The sequence below is a fragment of the Solanum verrucosum genome, unplaced genomic scaffold (assembly GCF_900185275.1).
Source record: "Solanum verrucosum unplaced genomic scaffold, falcon-dt-bn FXZP01000064.1, whole genome shotgun sequence".
In the NCBI taxonomy this organism is placed as follows: Eukaryota; Viridiplantae; Streptophyta; class Magnoliopsida; order Solanales; family Solanaceae; genus Solanum; species Solanum verrucosum.
The window spans coordinates 2,892,115-2,915,335 of record NW_026020144.1 but is presented as its reverse complement, the minus strand read 5'-3'; the positions used below and the strand labels follow the sequence as shown (position 1 = coordinate 2,915,335).

Sequence of the window (23,221 nt, the reverse complement as noted above, 5' to 3'; positions counted from 1 at the left end):
TTAGTAAATTTCGAATACCAAATTACTAAAAGAAGATCATTCGCTATTTTTATTTTGTTCCAACAGAGTAATGAAAAATAGATCTGAAAAACTCTTTTTAGTTAGCAAATATTTTACATGCTATTTTATAGGAAAGTGGTATAAAGTAACTAAGAAATTATAAGAAGGAAATTATTCACACAAAAGAAAATATACACACTACATTAATTACATCACTTACACCATAATTAATCCCTTAATTACCTTATCATGTCAATTAACAACGGTGTAAAATACCATGCAAATTATACTAATTAAAATCATGCATCAACATTACACGTGTCATACACTCGGACCGTCCGATTAATATTTAACGGATGGGATTGAATCCCAACTATTATCCTCTTGGCCACTTTGTTGCATAGTGGTCATTTGATGCAAATTATGTGCCATTTCTGAAACACTCCAAATTTTAACCGATTTATCAAGACTCCCACTATAAACCACCCATTTTTTTTCACTTCCGGTCGAGGAAGATTCCTTATCTTCCTCGACCTCTAAGCATTTAACCGGTCCATTATGACCGGTTAATATAGACAAACACATATGAACCGGACCGTCCCTCTTCCAAACAATAATATTTTTATCCGCTGAACCGCTAAAAACCAAATTTCCAGCAACGGCTAAACAAAGAACCGCTAATTTATGCCCTTTAAGGACCCCACCATGTGTTAAATTTTTCTTCTCACGTTCCCAAAAATTTAAAACCCCATCTGATGAACCGCAATAAACCACTGAACCGGGTTTATTAACCGCTAGAGCCGTAACGGCGTATTCTTGGTTAAGTAACGTTTCAACAAAAACGTGATTTACGGTTTTTCCGTTTGACTCTCTTTTCCATACTTTGACGGTTCCGTCAGCTGAACCGGTGTAGACGATTCCGTCTACACTAGCGACGACGGAGTTAACGGCGTCGTCATGGGCTTTAACGGACTCTAAACATTTGGAATTATCAACTTTCCATACTTTAAATGTTCTATCCCATGAAGCTGAGTATAGAAGGCCTTGACTATGGTCCATGCTTAAACATGAAATTGCGTCACAATGCTTGATCCAAAGAGTGGTCCGATTGCGTTTTACCTGTTCAGACATAATATAATTAAATAATTAAAAGCATATTATGTTTAATCATGTAAAAAATAACATTATAGACTTAAAGAGTTTGATTCAAATCTCATTACCATGGAAAAATAAAAAAAATATCAAGATCGTGAAAAAATCATGTACATAAGTGAGGAAGTACGTTAAGACAAAATAATATTAAGTACACTTTTTACATTAAAATATTTGACTGGCCCGCCCGTAAAAAAGAATCAAATCATTAAATTATGAAAGGTCCTAACAAGTCGTCATTGAAAGTAAATTGAACATATTTAGTTAAAAAAAATACATTTCTCATTTAAAACTGGTTAAAAAAATGTGTCATGAAACGTAGAATCAAGAAGTTATTATTTGTTGAATGGTGAGTAAATTTACCTCTACATAGTTGCTAGGCTTAATGGAAGCCTTGAAAATGTCAATGAGTTTTGGCAAACTCCCAGCACGTTTATGGTTGTTAGGGTTCTTCGATTGCACCTTCCAAACTCGAACTTTTCCGTCTTGATGACCGGTGAATATCTTCTCTCCGGCGATAATAATAGCTTTAACAAGACCGCTATTTGATTTAAAAGCTGAAAATTCCTTCATATCCTTCCAAACACGTATGTTTTTGCTATCTGAACCAGTATAAAGAATATCATTCTTTGCAGCTAAAGAATAAATATGTCCTTCTTCACGAACAAGGGACCCAATGAGTCCATTTTGTGGCAAGTTTTTTGGAAAATCATCATCGAAGTTATACCAAGGGGATTTAGTATAAGGGGAACAACTTTGGTTCCATGGAGACAACATTGTAGGGGACCCGTCTTCGCTAAGGCGATTCGGGTCATAAAAACTGCTGTGACGGACGTCAAAATCATCGGCGTCCGTCACAGCAGTTGACGACATGTTGGGCACGGAGTGTACCATGTTGTTTAGAAAACTATTGTTATAGGGACAAGTTTCAACTAACATTTGAGGTTAAACTTGTAATTTTTTTGGCCTTTTCTTTGTTACAAATTTAATTTTTCGAATTTTTTCCAAGAAGAGGAGAATGATATGACTTATGAGAGAGAAAAGGCAAAGGGAGAAAAATGGAGATGAGGAGAAAATTGTAGGATAGAAGGGAGAATGGTTGAGAGGTTTTGTAGGGAATTGAATATATATATATATATATATATAAGATCTTGCTAAAAGATATTGACACGTGTACGGTGGATATTATTATGGATTTGATTCGATTTTCGGTTGTTGTTGTAATATATAACATAGATAAAATTTTATTAGCGTCTATATTAAACTTTACTTATTTATTACTATCATAGTTAAGTGATTTTATGAAGTACTACAAATTTATACTCCATTTACCAATTATGATAAAGGGGAAAAAGTATATATATGTAAATATTTGACTTGCATTTATGGATTTGATATAATATTTGATATCACTACGTTTTTATTAGGAGAAATGATTTGATATAAGAAATCTGAAAAAAAAAACTATTTTTTTTAATTTAAATTGTAAGAAGACAAGAAATTTCACTTTCTCGTTTTTACATATGTCCATAAGTTATTTTCTTCTATTTATTTTTTAAAACAAACAAAATAAATTATATTGACAGACACCGTGGAACTTTTTGGCAACAGAAAATATATGGAATTTAAATAAACTGTTTATGCACGGTTCTCCAATAAGATTCCAACAAAGTTATATTTTAGGGGTTTGACAACTAATTAACATAAGAACATGCTTATATACATAAAGTCATAAACAGGGAGAGAACTTAAAGAATTTTGCAGCCACATGTCAACTTGTTAATCTTTTTTCACAATTTACTTTTAGTTGATTCTTGCTTTTATATATATATATATATATATGCCACTATTTTTTTCTTCAAAATAATGATTTAGTTTTATCATAATATGACATAAAGCTAGCTCGTTTGAGTTAGCTGATACAAAGTAGTTAATAAGTATTAAGTGTTGAAAAATGGAAGATGATTAAATAAATAAATAGTTACATGTTTGGATAAAAATGTTATATATGTTCCTAGAAATGACCAACGTATTACTTTATGATTTATGGTTGATCTTGAGGTATAAGTATTTTAATTTTAGTGTTTACCAAATGTATATATAAAGTGAAAAGTACTTGTAATTTACTATAACCAAACATTTTTTTTAAACTTAGCACACTCATGAACATATATATGACACACATTTTGAAGTGCCATTTTTAAAATTTTCGCTAATAATTAATCTAAGAGTTCTAATACTTTAAAATTAAAGTTAAACATCGCACTTACCCAATTAGATACAAACCACTTCAATGATTAAGGTTTATTTTAGATTAATTAAGACATTAAGATCCTAGTGCTTAGTCTAATTATTTGCTTACGTTTGTATGATTTGGTACATTCATTTTAGACGTACTAATTTGCAACATCTTATTGCTTGGCGCATGACAATGGGATTAATTGGTTTGTTAATTTTACTCAACCTCTGAAAATGTGACACGAGACTTGAAGTATTGAGTGCTTAGGAATAATTTGAAAAATGAGTGGTATTTGAATTCAGCAAAACATTTATTAAGATTCATAATTAATAATATTCTGTTATAGTATACAAAAAGAATATTGAAACAAACATCTTATTCTTTCACATAAATGGAAGCATCTTATCCTTAATAAATTCTGAATTTTCTGGCCATTTGTGGAATGTGCTTCGGCAGCAAAGATTATCAAGTACTGCTTCCCTTGAATCTTGATAACATTCACCATGCGTCGAATTGATTCTTTCATATTTATAACTTGTCAATCTTGCAAAATGTATATATAGTATTAATTTGGATTCAGCTGAATCCAATAGCTTTGCTTCACTCTTAGTATAGTTGTATATTAAAATTAACAAATCTATTAAATATGAATAAATATTACATTTTGATCCCAGTAACTCAAACATAGGGAGAATTAGGATATTTCCTTAATTTCATAGGTTCTGAATTTTAGAATGATAACTAGCAAAAAGAAATTAATAGTGTGATGAGATGTTAAACCGTATATTGATCAAAAGGAAATCCTCCCCACGCCCTACCAAAACATTTAACAACTTTTTATGGGCTACTTATGGAGCAAAAGAGGTGTTAGTTTGAGTAATGATTCTTGGTAGAAGACTTGTGTGTTAATTTTACAAAATAATAGTACCAAAAAGTAACAAAATTATACTACCTTTATCTCATTTTATGTGACATTTTTTCCTTTTTAGTTAGTTCCAAAAAGAGTGTCACTTTACTATAATTAGAAACAATTTAAACTTTAAAATATCTTTTTTACCCCTAATAAAATGATTTCCAACCACATAAATATGTATAGATTGTTTTAAACCATAAGTTTCAAAAGTCTTCTTTTTTTTCTTAAACATCGTGTCAAATCAAATGATATCACATGAAATAAAACTGGGAGTAATATGAAAAGGACAAATTTGTTCTTTTAAGTAATGTTTTTAGTGTTCAAGTTGAAGCTCCGCAACCTTAATATGCCAAAAGGGAATAAATAAATGATATATATCTTTAAACCTACTAAATATATTTGAAATGTAAGGACAAGAAAATATTAGATCCAAATATATTAATGGCTTATAGTGGTCGGCTGCTAAAATACAAACTTTAAAAGTTGCCCCATGAATAAGGAAGAACTCGAACCTTACAATTATCTTAACAAAAATCCAAGAATATATCCTATGATATATATTAGTATTTAAACAAAAATGAAATCGTGTTCTCAAGGTTTCAAACTCTATAAAACATTATCTTTAAAAGAATCTCAAACTCAATGATTCTAAATTGAAGCATTTATCCTAATGCTTATCCATATGCCTTGAAGTTAAACGCATAAGCTGAGGGCTTGGCAATTTATCCTTATCCGCAAATTAAAATTTAAAGCTTATGAATATAAAAATATTTTAATTTTTTAAAATTTATCGAGTTCTAAATTTTTAAAAGCAAATATATGTTATATTCTATCTTTTTTTTATATATATATATTTTTACATTTCATGCATCAAGTCAAAACTTAATAAACTAAATATATGAAAAAGAGTACTAACAAACAAAATTTTCTAATTGAATTATATAAATTTGTGTAATGCCGCCCAATGTCATGTCATGCATATTGTTTCACCATAAAAAGAAAATGGACACTAAAATGGACTAATTAAACACTCACAACAAACACAATAGGAAAACGAACGGGCTTTACAAATTACAACCAAATCATGGATAACGACAAGCCCATCAATAATTTATCTTAGGGTTTCCGTTGTTCTAATCAAGGAATTGTGGTAGCATTACTAAAAATTGCTTTAAAAAAAAATAAAAGATCGAAAGATTATATCGATCTTCAATTTTTTGGACCAACCTTGTCCCTTAGTTTTTGCATTGTTTTTAATTATGTTTGGTATATAAATAGAGGCGGACCCATTTTTATCAGTGGGGGCAAGTGCACCCGTTAGCTTCGAAAAAAATTATGTGTTTATATATCCATTTATTTTGAAAAACTGACAGAAAATAAGATATAATTAACAGTGCATTCATAAGGAACATAAAAGTTTTCTTGTGCTGCTGGTACAAGGTAGATGAACGATCCATGAGGCCAGGGTTTGAATCTGATTCGCCTCAGTGTATAAATATAGTACTCCTAATACTAAATTATAGTACAATGTTCGTTTACAAATTTAAGTCTGACATAATTGATACATGCATCATATCCAGTATTATTCTTACACATAATAAATCATAGTATTAACAACACATATTATATACATTCTAATACACTTTATTCATTATATTTCAGAAATTCGATAAAAAATAATGTAAGTATAATTAGTCTCACCAATATTAATAAAATAGTCTTGTATTATACCCCTTCCTTCAAATTCAACGGCCAAATAAACTGCCGCGGGACAACTGACACGTATACAACCAGTTATCCGTTAATTACCTGCCACGATTAAAAGTATCATATTTTTCCTCGGTTCCTTTCGGCAACAATAGGGCCCACATAAAGTATACAAGTGGGTCCCACTTTCTTTAAAAAACTATATATACTGCCACGTAGTAATATAGTGAATCTTATAATAGAAAAAATAGGTCATAAATAATATAGGCCTATTATAAGAAAAAATGGTAGGGGCTAACGATACTTAGGTCAAGTAGTTTAGGGTAAAAATGAAAAAAGGGAGCATGTGGAAGGGCCTTTTGTTTTTGAACCCACGATAATTCGCAGGACCGCAGCCGTTACAATCTCTATTACAGTCTCTACCTTAATTCGGGTGAGTGCTTTGTGCGCACTGGATAAACCCCAAGTGTGTAATAACCTGCAAACCACACAGTGAATGTAAACTGCACTAGGCAAGTTTTATGCGATAGGCTCGACTTAGAAGACATTATGGAAAATCGATCCTGGGTCATCCGTGTGAAAGGGCCTTTCTAAACAGTTTAATTATTAATTATGAAAGGACTATGCTGTCGTCCTACACAATCTTGGAAAGTAAATAATGGAAGAAACATTTGATCATTCAATATTTTTTGCAACCTAATATATGGTACTTTTTCAATCTTCTTTTACCTATATGTTGTTTATAGATATCTAATGCATGTGAAGGCACTATGAGTTCCATACGCTTTATGTTTTAACCTTTTTAAATTTTTTTGTTTTTTTGGGTGAAATGCATGGTGAGTATAGTGTGAATGACAGAATAGTAAATCTAATCTAAATTTTGTATTTGTTATTTGTAGAAATTATATATCATAAATAATGTTTGAAAAGAACAGTGTATATGTAGATGTAGAGAGGTTATTTTTTAAGAATATTCATAGTTCAAGTGTTATTCATTTTTTACCGACTCAAAATAATAAAATTTTGAATTCATAAATTTCAAGTTATGAATTCAAACTCTCGGATGGTAGGAACCATGGAAAATAAGAGAAATACTCGAAAATGATCTCTCTATCTTCACAAGGTGGAGTAAGGTTATGTGCATATATATGCACCATCCTTTCAGACTCCACTTATGGAATATTGGATATATATGTTGTACGTTGTTGTTGGAAAACAAGAAATACAATTAATCCTGATCAACAATATGTTTAGTTATACAAACTTATTATCTTTAAGTAATTCTCTACCGTTGAATCCCTTTAATTTGATTTATTTGTGTCCTTATAGTTATATAGAAGTTGAAACGCAAGAGAAAGACTACTGTATTTATACACTCTTACACTTTTATTATGCTTTAATTTCCATAGTATGCTAAACATTATCACTCCAATCCCAACTTTAACCACATACACGAATTGCTAATATGGTTAAGTTCTCAAAAAAAAAAAAAACAGAGAAAAAAATACATAATTTGCTTGCGCAATGAATATTTTTTGTACATTTTGGGTTAAGTAATAAAAAGTTACCCATTATCTTGACGGTTAAGATTTTATAAGAATAATTGTTTTGGTGTGAACAAATTAAGGTTGTGATGGTGTGGTAAGTACTCTTTCCTTCATCCTTAATTTGTTCTAAAACAACCTAAACAATTCAAGTATCGAGACTCAACGTTTGTGATATTTTAAAGTTTATTCCAAAAATATCTTTCAAGACCATACTCATATTTTGTTGATCGTTGAAATTTTATCTATCTTTTTTATTTGGTTATATAAAAGTTATCATTTTGGAACACAAAAAAGAACATATCTAAGCATGACATAACGGACATTATGTGCAATGAATTAGCTAGCTAGGTGTCGTTCGTAGAAAAGTTGACAAAATATTAAAAATATAACGTGTAGTGATACTTTTAAATTATGCTTGATCGAGCACTTTTAAGAAATAATGCACCAATCTGCCCAAAGATCAGTGTTTTATACAGTGTTAATATAATCATTAAGGTAAGTTTAACTTAACACAAAGTAGTATCTGGTTTGTAATCAAACGTAGGAATATTTGGATTTATTTCTTTTAAATAGTGTGTAACATTTTTCTTATTGTTGTGAATACTATGAGAAGTTTATTAACAATTTCCAATTCTCTACGGACCTATAGTGGAAGGTGAAATAGAGGCCTTAAAGGTAATTTTTCATTTTCACCTTAGTAGTAATTGAATCTTAAGGACTTCATACTTCAATTAATTGACAATTATAGTTTGACAACACATCAACAAAGTAAATATTGGATTTTCCCCTCCATTATCCTTTCCCTCTATTTCGTCAAGTACACATCTAAATAAAAGATATGTGTACTATTTAATTGTCAAAGGTCAAGATTATATTGCATTTACTAGTATCATAACCATACTTAAGAAATAAGTTTTGAACAAATAATTTCTTAACTTTTGATAAGAAAAATATTCCTACAAATCTTAGAACCGTTTGATTTCATTTTATATTTCTATATTCAAATATTAATATTGTACATTATTTAATTGCTTCCTATGCTAGCAAATTTATTCTTGAAATATTAGGTTGAGAAGTAAAAAATGCATAATTAGGCTACTGTGAAAGTATTAGAATTACAAATGTGAAATATTAGATTGAAATAGAAATCATATAATAAAAATGGGAAGTAAAAAATGCATAATTAGAATTACAAATGTGAAAGTATCAAAAAAAAAATCTTTTAAAAAATAAAACAAAAGAAAACATCAATTCAAAGGCAAAATATTTTGTAAGACTACTGTTAGGCTAAACAAACTAAACGTTGTTATCATTTTAATATTTAAATATAAAATAAAATTAATGATATAAATATATGGATAGTGGATATCAAAAATTGAGAAGAATTAATTACTGTTACTAAATTTGGAGAATTTTTTTTCCAAAACTTATTCACTTAACTATGGTTATGATACTAGTTAATGCAATATAATATTGACCTTTAACAATTAAATAGTACACATGTCTCCCATCTAGATGTGTACTTGACGAAATGGAGGGGAGCCAAATCCGTAAATATTCAATGAAAAAAGATCATATCTTAAAATATAAACAAATGTAAATTTATCAAATACACCTCCTTATTATATATTTTTTTACGGAGAAATACACAACAAATAATTTGAGACAAAATGAGAACTAACAACTTTAGATTGTTTATAGGACTTTTAAGTTAAAAAATATTTACAAATTATAATTCAATTCTCACATGGCCAAAGCCCAACCCATTCTATGCTTCTACGAAAAATCATACAGATCAATGCAAAAATGAACAATAATATTTGGACCACAATCAATATTTGGACTTACACGGCCAAAAATCCATGAAAATTCATATAGGCCCATCCAACAACTCAACATCTGCATTGAAAACACCACCATATTATATATAAAAAAAAATCCAACCACCGACTTATACAGTTAAATATAATATATACTAATCTACATTTATTATTAAGCCACCATCACTTTCCCTATTAAAACCACATACATACATCTCCCCTTCTAATAAAAATCTCTTAACAAAAACATCATCAAAATCTACAACTTTTTCTTTTCTTACATCCCATATATTTATAATGTCTAGTAATTCCATAATCCCAAAAAAACATTTTCCACAAAGAGACAAGAAATTTAGTACTATTTCTTGTCATGGAAATGATAATATTGAAGATGATTTTCAAGAAGAAATTATTCAAGAGGAAGATGAAGACAGATGTGTAAGTAGCAAAATCTACTTGAAATCAACAGGGCCAATTATGAACAAAGATGTAGCACTAAGAAGAATACGTCACAGGAAACAACTCAACAAATTTAAATCTTTTCTTGCCTTTCCTAATTTTAAAACTTCTTCCAAAAATGATAGTAATATTAGTACTAATTCTCAAATCATTAGATGGGTCGATGATGCCTTTGCTGCACCTTAGTCTGACTAATTTAGATTCGCGAGCATCCTTATGAAAGGACGAATAAAGTGCTTCAAATGTAGCGTTGTAAATATATGACTTGGTAGTACTTCATTTGTATTTTTTTTTTCGTTTTTTTAGTGTAGATTTATGAACAAATTTTAATTTGTTCTTCTTTGTTGTATCAAATAATGAAGTCGTGGCTTCTTGTTGTAGTACATGAATACACTAATTTGGTTTTTCCCTGTCTCGAAGTAGTAATTAAGAAATTATTGGCCTTAAAGAAAAGGAAAAAAGGAAAAAAAAAAAGATTAATCATCTTCCATTTGATTCTTGTTTTAATAAAGAAGCTATAACATTTATCTAAAAAAAAAATGATTAATCATCTTCAATTTGATTCTTGTTTTTTAATAAAGAAGACCTGAGCTCCAATAAGGCAATCTTTCAATTTAATTGTATTGCATTTCATTAATAAAAACATTATACTAAAAATCACTTAATTTTGTCCAATTATGGTAGAAAATGTCTCAATTATTTTCGCTAATATATTACCGTGTTATATTTAGACAAAGTTGAGTCTTGATAATTTTAATAAAGTGAATAAAAATTGAATGATCATTCATGAAATTAACTCGTGTTTAATCAGAAAGCGATCGTTTAACTAAAAAGTGATTGTTATTACTATTTGAAAAAAAAATATTATTAGGGCAAGTTTCACTTGTGGCTAAATATGGATGTCATTAACAAATTAAAGAATTGAATAAGAAACACTTCGGTCGCTTTAATTTATAATTATAAAAAAAAATTGGTAAGTGGGATTCTGCACAATTGTTAGGCCATATATATAAAAAACAGTATTTTAAAGTGGTTTCTAAAAATAAATGCATATATTCACGTGGCCAAAAAAAAAGTGAAAAAAATTATTGCTTTCATGGAGTATCTTTCAAAGTTACTTTAGAAATACTAGTACTTATTCGTTAAAGAGACAAGAAATTCAAAATATTCAAGTTTATGTGAATCGTTTGTTTAATATCTTTTCATCTTTGACATAATTGTGCAAGAATCTATGAGCTTTATTAGGAAAATAGATTTAAGATAAATTATTATTAGCTCCACTAGCATTTTTCTTTTATTCGTCTTTTAACTTTGATTAATTTTTAAAATATATTTGACTTATATATTCTGAATCGAAGGAATCAAGATTGATCTCAACTCATTCTATGTGTCTCTTATCATTCAATATGCGCATGAGTTTTAATTATGAAGTTGAATTATTCCATCAAATGATGTGGTGTAATGGATGGAATTTTGTCTTTCTTAATTAGAGGTTTCGATTTCTATATGAATAAAAGTTCTTGATAGGAAGACTTTCTCTAAATAGGCCTTACACGGTACGGATTCAAATTAATTAAAGTTCAATTTTAATGTCGAACACCAGACAAGACAAGTATCCAAAAAAGTATAAAAATTGAACTATCATGAAAATGTGCATGATAAACAATTTTTTTCTATAAAATAAATAGATAAAAAGAGCGTAAATGAATAGTATCCTGATCTATGGCTCTATTTATATTTGCATCAAAGGAAAATTTATGAAAAATTACATATCGGGCTGGCCTAACTTATTTGGGCTCTTATGACAAAACAACGGTACTAGTGGACTTGGGCTTTAGTAGATTAAGGCCCTGTTAGTGGCTTTATTGGATCAAGAATGGAAGCCCAAAAGTTCAAAATTTTAAGGACAACTTCAGCCGTCAAAGATGGAGTCGAATACAAAAGAACAATCAATTCCTCAAGATATTACCATCCAAATTTTCTCATGGCTTCCGGTTATGTCTTTAATGCGTTTCAAACGTTTTTCGAAATTTTATGATTCAATTGTGTTGGAACCAAATTTTGTGGATCTCCAATTATTCTAAGATCAATCGTGGTGATACCAAATTGATTGCAATCCTAGACGATGTTTCTTGCTCTATAAAAGAGCATGATGAAGATATTGATTCCAAAGATGTCGATGAATACAAAAGAACAGTCAATTCCTCAAGGTATTATCATTCAAATTTTCTCGTAGCTTCCTGTTAAGTCTTTAATTTGTTTCAGGTGCGTTTCAAAATTTCATAATTCAATTGGTATCAATCATGGTAATACCAAGTTGATTGCATGCCTATACGACGTTTGTTACTCTAATGAAGAGAAGTTCTGTCAAATTGAGAATTTTAATAAGTTGTATGATCACGTTAACTGTGATTGGGATGATGAACGTGTTCGTTTTGATTACGATAATGGTTTGTTTTGCATATGGAATATGCTATATATTGCAATTTTCAATCCCGCTACGAGAGAACTAAGATATCTTCCCTACTAGAAATGTTTCAATGAGAAGTTTACATGTTCAATAGGTTTTGAGCCAGAAGAAAACAAGTATAAAGTTGTTTTGACTATTGATGTTCACAAAGGATTATCAAGAGCATGAGTTTTCACTTTAGGTATAGATAAATCATGGAGGGAGATGATTAAATATGAAAAACATGATTATGATATTATTCCATACAGATCTGGAATTTGCATTAGTGGAATCATCTATCGGATTAGCTATTATCCAGAGTTTTGTATAGTTGCGTTTGATGTTAAATCTGAAATTTTCACAAGTATCACAATGCCAATTAAATTTGGTAATAATTTACATGAAAGAATACACATTAAGGACTATATGCTAATAGGAGTGAATGGAAAATTAGGATTTTTGAATTTTTCAGAGTTAAGACGTACTAAAGACATCCATCTATGGATATTTGGAGAAGAAGAATGGGAACATCAAATATTTCAATTTCCTTTAGGATGGAAACTTAATGATATGCACTTGAGTGCCAATAATATTTGCAAGTATGGTGGTGAAGAAATTGCATTTGCAATAAACATAAAATATGTTTTGGTTTGTTAACATTATGAAGTACAATTTTTTTGTAATTGGGCTGAAAACATTTACACTTATAGTGAAAGGCTCTTTCCTTTGGAAAATATTGGCTCACCAACCAAAATTGCAAGACAATTTGACTCTTTCCCAAGTTTGACCTCAATTGCTAAGGAATACGTGATTTTGTAAGTTGGAGTGTTCGATTGATACGATCGAGATAAGTTGAAGTATGCATATTCAAAGTTAGTATTTTAGATGCTAGTATTAATTTAGACTAAGTTAGAGTATCTTATCTATTTACTATTATGTCTTATTTGAATGCATACAATTAGGTTATTATATTCAATTGGCATACAAGTTGTGCAAAAGATTGTAGTGCAGACCTAGATTGTTATGCAAATTTTATTTTTTTGGGATTAATTTAATACATGATTTTTATTTTATTTTTTTGTTTTGAAGGATATATAAGAGAAAAATCAAGTAGTTATATCATTTATTAGTTGTTTAATTAATCTGGCTAATTCCCCTTATGTTTTGTTTAAATTAAATGTTCATAGATTAGGAATTATGTATTGCAGAAACACTGTTATATATTGACAATTGATGTCACATGATATATAGTACTTAATATTATAATGTCTAAGCTTGAAAATTTGAAATGTGGGATGAATTAGGATATACCAGAAAGAAAAAAAACTATTAATAATCTCCTCACATCAATTAGCCAATTACTGCCTTGATTTTGATGTTAATACCAAACACAGTGACGAATTCCGAATTTTGATAAAGCAAATTCATACGGAAATTAAAGTTATTGATCAAGATTTTATGCAAGAAGGTTCTAAATTCGTACGAAAATTAAAGTAATTTGTTTGAAGAAAAATGAAAAAAAATAAAATGATGAACAATACCTGATGATTTTTACTTTTTTTTAGTGGACAACAAAAACTGATGCATTGAATCCAAAAGTGGCAAGTTAGTGTAGGTCCGCTTACGTATTCAGTCGAATTCGATAACTTTAATTCAAATTATATACTTATTTTAGTTAATTCATTGATACGGTGCAAATCATTAACTTGGAATTTAATAACTTAATATAACTCGATTCCAAATCCAAAAACTTCAAATTTTGACACCCGACTCTAATAATCAATTCATTGCACCAAATGTGGGCGTAACCTCTTTTACTCTCATGTTCAATAAATACTCAAATTGCATTAGCGGCAGCATTCCGGATTTAGGGTTCCAAATTTCAATAATAAGGACAAAACTTAAATTAATAAAGTCCTAATCACAAAATGTCACGTTAATTGGAGTACAGTATTACGACAAGTTTTATTGAAATTTAATATGTTTTAGCTGATTATATGATATATATTTCAAGTTATGGTTCCAATTATTGTTGGCAATAAAAATATCACTTTCTACATTAATTCAAATTATTCTTTGATTTTTGCTAATCGAAATTAAAACTATGTAAATTTAATGTGATTATCATTTTAATTTATTTATTTTTATGATATGAAGAAAATTGTTATGTATGTATTTGAATGTATCTGAACACATTAAAATCAAGTAAGATTTATAATATAACAAACTAGAATGTATCTAAGTAAATAGATCATAAACTAGTGAGATTTATTTAAATTTCACGAACAAAAACTACTAGTGGACTTGGGCTTTTAGCATATTGTGGCCCTATTAGTTTCTCCCGTCCATAATTCGTCAATGAGTATAGTTTGCCAACTCCTTTTTGGTCGCTCTTCAAAATATCTTATTTTAATAAATCAATTTACTTTTCAAATTTAACAGTTTAATGAACTTTACTAAAAGAATTAAATCTACAAATAAAATGAGCTTAAGGTCAAATAAAAGTTATTTGTGTGATCGAAGAAAAATGTAAAAATGAAAACAAAACAAAACATAAACAAAAACTGATGCATTGAGCCCAAATGTGGCAAGCTAGTGTATGTTACGAATCATTTAGACGAATTCCATAACTTTACTCTAAATGATATATTATTCTCAGTGATTTATTGATACCGTTGAAGATATTAAAATTTTGTAGGACTTTATAAGATGTGTACAATTTTTTGTCAAATTTAAACTGTATGACTTTCGAAAAATGAAAAGAGTAAGTAGTGTTTAGATGATTTGATATAAAAACTTGACAGTTGACATGTCCATTACTTACTATTATTAAAGTAAAGATTAGAAATCCATTTAAAAAGTATTCAACCAAATCATTGTTTTCATGATTACCTCTACTGAAAAGTCCAACATATATAAAGCAAACCCCAATGAAATTAAATATTACAAAAGAAATCAATGAGAATATTACATTTGTTATTTGGTGAGATAATATTTGCCCCCCTAATTATTTTATTGTAGGATATTACATTTGTATTTTAATTCGTCCATGTCTTTCAAGACGTGCCTCCACGTATAATTTGTTATGAAAATGAAAGGGTTAGTTAAGATTAGGTATTATAAATTACACTATTTAGTAATTATGAAAGTAATTATTAATTTATAGACTAGAAAAGACATCATATAACATGTGTAGCAACATTGTTATTTCTTTGTTTTATCTAGTCAACATCATAATTTCTCCATAATCTTAATGTTGTATTAGTTACAAGTAATAAATTTTGTGTAGAACTCTTAAGTAGCATGAAACATGTCTGTCCATCATTAAACTTGTTAATTAATCCAACATTTCTAATTAACCATAATGATTAAGACATAGTCACTCATGATTTAACATATTAACCATAATTAAACGCCTTGGAGGTACAATGTAACCTATTAGTATCCCTTGAATTACATTCTCTCTTTTTTTTCAGTGCAGTAATTCTGAGGATGTTTTTTTATTTTCACGAGATAAGGATAAAATATGTGTACGCTCTATCCTCTTCATATTCCATTAATGAAATTTCACTAAATATATTATCATTATTGTTGTTAGATTCATTTTTTCTAGTTTGTGTCTCAGAAAGATTGGAGTAAGTAGGCGTTCTTAAGATTGTTTTATTTAAGTATATTTAATATCATGATTAGTGAGTGTGGAATATTTCTCTAAGTACCTACTAAATCTTTGGGTGTGGCCTAATGTGCGACTTTTTTCCCCTATAGTACGTGTATCGGTTAAGCTAATAGTTCTGGCCTCGATTAATATAATTAGTATAAGTAAATAATTTATCGAAAATTCAATAAGTTGTCTTTTTTACAATTTTGGGGCCGTGAATCCAAAATTCTAGTTCCACTCTTGTAGTCGATGAAATAATAATAGGGAAGCACATTGATTCTAATACTACTACTACTAGAAAAAATAAAAAAGCATTTGATTATGAGCTTGTTTAGTATGAAGAATAAGTATAATTAATTGCATGATTAGTTTTAGGATGTATTTATTAAATAAAATTATGAAATAACTTATTTCAAAAATCGAAATTGCATTTAGGACTAGTTTGGTATGACTATTAAAGATGAGATAATAATCTTTCAAAATAATTTGTTTCGTCGAATAAATTTTTTAATCTTTCAGACTTGATTCAACTATCGGCTAATAAATTTGAACTGTCCAAACGAATTTTTTCCTCAATACATTACAAATATCGGCCATTGATGGACCAAATAAGATTGATTGCCGTGTGTGGCATTGCAAATTTGTCAATATTCAACTGATAAAAAGAAAAACAAAAAATAAGTTTCCAATTTTGTCCTTACATATGTTTTTAATGGTTCAAGTCTTAACCATTATTACTGGAAAAATTTGTACAATTTTTTGTTAAAAATAACGATAGGGACCCATATTTTACACCCACCTTAACAACTTCAATTTGTTTGAACACATAATAAAAAGAGGATCTTAAGCTTTCCATTTAATTTTATTAATACCTAATTAAGTAGAAGCTAAATATAGGGTTAACCTTACGTGTACTTAAAGAGTAATTTCGAGTCATTTTTTTCAACTTTTCACATTGTAACCTATAGAGCTATAAGTCTGAAATCTACCATTGAAAATCATCCTTCTTGTTAATTTTCAAGGGTTACTTTATTAATGAGATAAAATATTAAGAATTACTCCTTCTGTCCCTAATTACTTGTTCATTTTTCTTGTTTTAGTTGTCTTAATTACTTGTACATTTTGACATATCAAGAAAGGATACATTTTTTTTACCTATTATACCCTCAATTAATTACTTTGAAAAAGATAAAACTTTTTTAAAATCTTAAGTTATTAATTCATCCAATTCATAATTAATAGGGGTAAAATGATAAACCTACTGTGTCAATTTATTTTTTTAATGGATGTGTCAATTCAAAAGATGACAATTAATTAGGAACATAAGGAGTTCTAATCATTTTCTAAAGATATTCCATGGTAATATAGTAAAAATTTTCTAATGTCTAGACAGCTGGTAGTTATGTGTTTTCAAACATGTCAAGTCAACATTATGCATGATCATTAATAAAAGAAATCAGAGGGAAAACTGATAAAGAAATGGACACATGACCTTCCTTTCCTGTCCAAAACTGAATATTTGACGCGTGAACAATATATAATAGGAACTAACATCAAAAATAATAATTTGGATTGGATCTAACTCTAATATCATACTAAAAAAAAAATGGATTACAGACACAACTCACCTAAAAGTTAAATCATAAGGAAAGGACTATTGTAGAAAAATCGGAATATGCTTAAAGAAAAACAACAAATACAAAAAAATTAGCAATTTTACGCTATATTTTCTTCTCTATCATTTAGTGTTTAGACTGTGATATATGAGATTGCTTCAATATATTGTAATAATCACCATCGATCAATAAATTTCAATTATGATTCATCCTACTCTTCTGCTTTCGCTATATGAAAAATAATTAGTAAATACTCTTTTATGAATTACATAGGTTTCATATTTTAATTGATCTAACCTTCTTATACTGCTGGGAAAAAAAGTGTCCAAATAGTGAAACTAAAGGACCTAAAATTTTAATTAATGCAGGGTAAAGATTGATGGTGGGTCACTGGCTAATAAATCGTCGAAATGTACATCTGTCTAACGTTACAAAAAGAAAAAGTTGCAACATTTATATCATATTATGACTAATAAATTGTGGATGCTTTTAGATTTCCAACTTGTAGATAAGTCAAGTCAATGACCAAATAAGTGTTCGTTAGACATATCATTTTGCTACCCTACATGTTTTGTCATCTTTCATTAAGAAAAAAAGGGTATCAAGAAGCATTTCATATATAAAAATATTAAACATAAAAGTAGTTCATCTAAATATATTTTTTTGTTTTAATTTATTTGACTTAGTTAAATTGATAAGAATATCTTTTAAAACTTATGATCTTAAATTAAGAATACTTAGGATGTATGAAAGTGTCTTTTAATAATAGGGGTTGTTTGATTGGAAACAAATTATTTCAGAATAAGTTATTCTAAGATAAGTTATTTTACCATGCATGTATGAGTGATAACTTATCATCACTATGATATAAATAGTAGAATAAAAAATATTAGGACAACCTAATACCTCCAACCAAATGCATGATAAAATAGTCATGTGTTTTACTTCTGAGATTATTATACCTTATACCTCATACCAAACAACTCCTTATAATCTTAAATAAATCATGTGGAAAGTTAGAACTAAAGAGTTGTCAAAAACAAAATGAAACGGGAGAGTGAATAATAATCGTTAGGTGTATTTTCATTACTCCCTCTATTTCATTTTCCTTGACCCATATATTAAAAATAAATGTTTTAATAACTATGTAAAGTAATATTAATCAAATTTAAAGTTTAAAAAATCGTTCTTATTCTTTGTTTAATTTTTTTAAAAAAAAGAAATATGTCAAATCAATTTGAGCCAAATAACATAAAATGGAGGAAGTACTTGTTTTTTTAATCCCATTTAATATTTAGTATATTTATTAGAAAAGATAAAATATTCTTTAACAAAATAATTATATATTTACTTAAACTCGAAAACTCTAATTAAAACAGAAGGATTAGTTATCACTCCGGCCCAACTCTAATTGGTGTGCTCTCATTACTTTATTTCTTCCCCAATCCCCTTTTTCATTCACTTCTTTATCAATTTACCAATTGTCTTTCTTCTTCTTCTTTCTCCTCATCCCCTGTTCACATGTCCCCCAAAACATGAATTTTCCTCTCCATTTCAGAACAATTTTCTGTTTGTTTATTTTCAATTTTTCATCAAACATAGTTCTTGGATCAAACTGTACCCATTCATGTGGAAACAGATTCCTTCCATTTCCTTTTGGGTTTTCCCATGGCTGCCCAATTCAGCTCAACTGTACCTCAAATGAAGAAATTTTCATGAACGATTTCCCAGTTCAATCAGTAACTTCAGATACCATTTTAATCAATCTTTTAGCAAAATGCAGCCGACCATTTTCAGCAATTCACAATCTTTTTAGCCCAAATTACGCACCCACTTCAAGAAACGGAATACTTTTCCAGAATTGCAGTTCTTCACAATCCAGCTGTTTGATTCCTTCTACGATGATTCAAACCCATTTTGACATTCTTGATTGTGGGAAAGAAAACATGAGCTGCTATTCTGAGCCGAATAGTGAGAACAATTTTATCAATTTGAAGAATTTGTCGAAAACAGGGTGCGGCTCTCTGTTTTCTGCAATTTCTGTGGAGTCAACTGTGAATAGCTCGGCTGTTTCGTTGGATGTTCAGGTGGTTCAGTTGGGGTGGTGGGTTCATGGACATTGTCGGTGTTCTTCTAATGCGAATTGTACTAAAATCTCGTCCCCCATTAATGGGAAACGGGGATATCGATGTCAGTGTTTTGAAGGGTTCATCGGAGATGGCTTCTTAGCCGGCTCCGGCTGCCGGAAAGGTACGTCAGGCAGAACACAATTTTAATTACTTAATTAGGTGTCAAACACATTAAAATCTATCTAATTATGAGTAACAAGGAGATTTGAACTCGACATATCATGTTAAAATATGTAACAATTTCATATAAAATTTAAAATTTTATCCGTGGAGGATTGTATTACCAAAAAAATTGCATTCAAATTTGAATCATAAATCCGCCTTCATTGTAGGTAATTTTGCTTTAATTAGTTAACTATTTATTCAACAACTTTTTAAATAAAAACATGTTCTAGTTTAAAGAAAGAAATAATATAATGAAAATAAGTTTGACTTTTCAAAATTAGAAATTTTAGGTTGCATATACAAAAATGTGATATTTTATATATTCAACTTTTTTCAAGTCACCTAATTTGGTTATGAGTTGGGTGGTTTAACTAAATGAAATTGAAGTTTATGAGTGGGAATTTTAACCAAATTTGGTGAGAGGAGAACATCATAATTAGATTTTTTTTTTTAAAAACATGGGTCCAAGTATAAATATATTATTAAAAGATGGCATGCTGAGGCGGCCTAAAAGTAAAGTAACATATAATTGATGAAAAACTGTAAGATTGAATTGAATAATCAAACCTTCTTCGATCAATCAGAAATATGAAAACAAATTATTCCTATACAAGTTCAATTTTCTCCAACTATAGGGTCATGGAGTGCATGTTAAGGAACTAGGAAGTCAATAGTGTATACTATTAATAAAATATAATAGAAGAAGAGTTTTTTTTTCTCATGTTCATACTAAGTAAAGGTAAAATCAAGAAAAAAAAAGCAAATTATAATTGTTTATTAGAGCAACTTGTGATTGTCGTTTTTCATAAATTAAGGTAATAATGGCAACATTATGAAAGACAATCACGTATGTGTTTGCTTCATCAGCGGAACAACTCGTGACTATCTAGGTAGGACCCAAGAATAGTGATGGTTGTTGCCTTTAATGTCACTTATCAATGCCAAAATTAAAGGCAAATCTAAGTTGAAGTTCACGTAAAAATGATTAAATGTTTATGCATATCTAAAGTTATTCGAGGTGGGTAATCCTGTAAATGTTCACACACTACGAGTATCACTTAAATGGTGCTTCTGAAATCGAGTGTTTGTTCAATCAGACATCTAAATCACAATTAATAGGTTTACGAAGACTTAATACCTTTTGCCCATACCCATACCCATACCCATACCCTATATGTGAACGAGTTATTATGGTATATTAACTTGAGATTGTTGCAAAAACTCACAAACTTCAAATTTTGAATACTTTGATTGGTTGGTATAATGTCCTTTCATGTTATTCCATTAAGATATCCTGCCAAAATTTGTTTCATCGTTTGGTCAAGGAAGAGGCCTTTTTTTCCTTTGTTTTCTTCATTTTCTATCAAACTCCATTTGGTTTTGAATGAACAATGGAAACAAAGTCACTATCATATTACGTGAAGATAGTAACTCAACAATATCAATGGACCCTCCACATATAAGCTGAAAAGGAATATATACGAATTCGTGATTACTTTTTTTTTGTTTCCATCCAATGTTCTGTATTTGTATTGGAGTCTGAACTAGTTCAAATTTGCATCACCTATTAAAAAGAAACGGTCCCTATTAGGATTTTTTCCATACCCAAGGCTTGAACGCGATACCTCAGGTCCCATCACAACACTTGAGTAGTATGTGTCCAATTACTAATTCCATTTTATTTTTTTTGTGAATGCAGATGAAACATCATGCAACCCTTCAAAGTACCTATCAGGCAAATGTGGAGGAACCACAAGAGTTGGTGTACTTGTTGGAGGTAATTCTACGTTGATTTAAGTTATATACGCTGACAGTGCAGAGTCTCAACATCTAGTACTAGTTGAAATGAAATTGTTTTCGTATTCCTTTCTTATTTCAATTTCGCTATACAACACATTAATCTAAAGTGATCAAAACTATATATATTTCTCCAGGTATTGTAGCAGGTGCTTCGTTAATGGTTAGTATAGGCCTAATATGCTGCTTTATTCGACGAAGATTGAATTTCCAAAACAGAACAAGAAGAAGCCGCGAGTTATGTGAGACTACAGGGATCAGCATCCCTGTTTATCAGTACAAAGAAATGGAAAAGGCAACCGATTTCTTCTCTGAGAAACGGAGACTAGGAAATGGCGCGTATGGAACAGTTTATTCTGGAAAACTTCAAAATGACAATTGGGTAGCTATCAAAAGAATTAGACACAGAGATACTGATAGCATTGAACAATTCATCAATGAGATCAAGCTCCTTTCCTCTGTCAATCATCCGAACCTCATTCGTCTCTTGGGCTGCTCAATCGAAAATGGTGAACAGATTCTTGTTTATGAGTACATGCCTAATGGAACTTTGTCACAACATATACAAAGAGAAAAAGGGAACGGGCTTCCATGGCCCGTTCGTCTTACAATTGGTGCAGAAACTGCACAAGCTATAGCTTATCTGCATAATGCAACGCACCCTCCAATATATCATAGAGATGTTAAGTCAAGTAACATACTCTTGGATTACAATTACAAGGCAAAAGTAGCAGATTTTGGACTTTCAAGACTCGGTATGGTTGAATCATCTCACATTTCTACTGCACCACAAGGAACTCCAGGATATCTTGATCCTCAGTATCATCAGAACTTTCAGTTGTCTGATAAGAGCGACGTTTATAGTTTTGGTGTTGTTCTTGCTGAGATCATCACAGGACTAAAAGCAGTAGACTTTGCTCGTCCTCAAGACGAAATAAACTTGGCTGCACTTGCTATTGACAGGATAGGAAAGGGAAACTTAGATGAAATCATCGATCCATTTATCGAGCTACATATGGATGCTTGGACACTTTCATCTATTCACAAGGTAGCAGAGTTGGCATTCAGGTGTCTGGCATTTCATCGCGATATGAGGCCATCGATGATGGAAGTAGCGATTGAATTGGAACAACTTAGGCTAAGTAGATGGACGAATTCGGAAGATAACATAACAGGTTCATCAGAGGGATCTTCAATTTCATCAACTTCAGATGCAAGTGAAAAACCATTGAATCTTTCAATTAAGAAGCAAGAAATGGATATATTTTCGACAGAGAGTAAAATAAAGGATTATTCCCCTGTATCAGTACAAGATCCATGGAGTAGTGAGCAAAGCTCTCCATCTTGTAGTAGTTTGCTTAATCATATAGTTAAGTGATTATGTAAAGGATTAAATTTCTTCATTGTAATTTACTTACAAGAACATTTAAAAATGTAGTATCCTAGCAAAATATTACTACTAGCAAGAACTACTACACATGCCAAATTTGGTCTGTACTTCTAAATGTTCTTTTTATTTCTATTTGTTTTATATCAATTAGTAATTCATCAGTCTCAATTTATGTGAAGC

General features: G+C 29.7%; 2 protein-coding genes across 2 annotated transcripts; one reads left to right on the top strand and one right to left on the bottom strand.

The window, feature by feature from the left end:
* Positions 1–309: 309 nt before the first annotated feature.
* Positions 310–2,046, bottom strand: LOC125827616 (protein JINGUBANG-like). Its single transcript, XM_049506923.1, has 2 exons — positions 1,516–2,046; positions 310–1,119 (listed from the first exon to the last, which is right to left on the bottom strand). Exons 1-2 carry the CDS (start codon positions 2,044–2,046, stop codon positions 343–345), a joined length of 1,308 nt encoding a protein of 435 aa, XP_049362880.1. The 3' UTR covers positions 310–342.
* A 17,026-nt stretch (positions 2,047–19,072) lies between these two features.
* On the top strand, positions 19,073–23,079 carry LOC125827755 (wall-associated receptor kinase-like 14). The gene is made up of 3 exons (XM_049507080.1): positions 19,073–19,810; positions 21,554–21,631; positions 21,789–23,079. The coding sequence occupies exons 1-3, from the start codon at positions 19,096–19,098 to the stop codon at positions 23,027–23,029; spliced, it is 2,034 nt and encodes a 677-aa protein (XP_049363037.1). The 5' UTR covers positions 19,073–19,095; the 3' UTR covers positions 23,030–23,079.
* Positions 23,080–23,221: the final 142 nt, after the last annotated feature.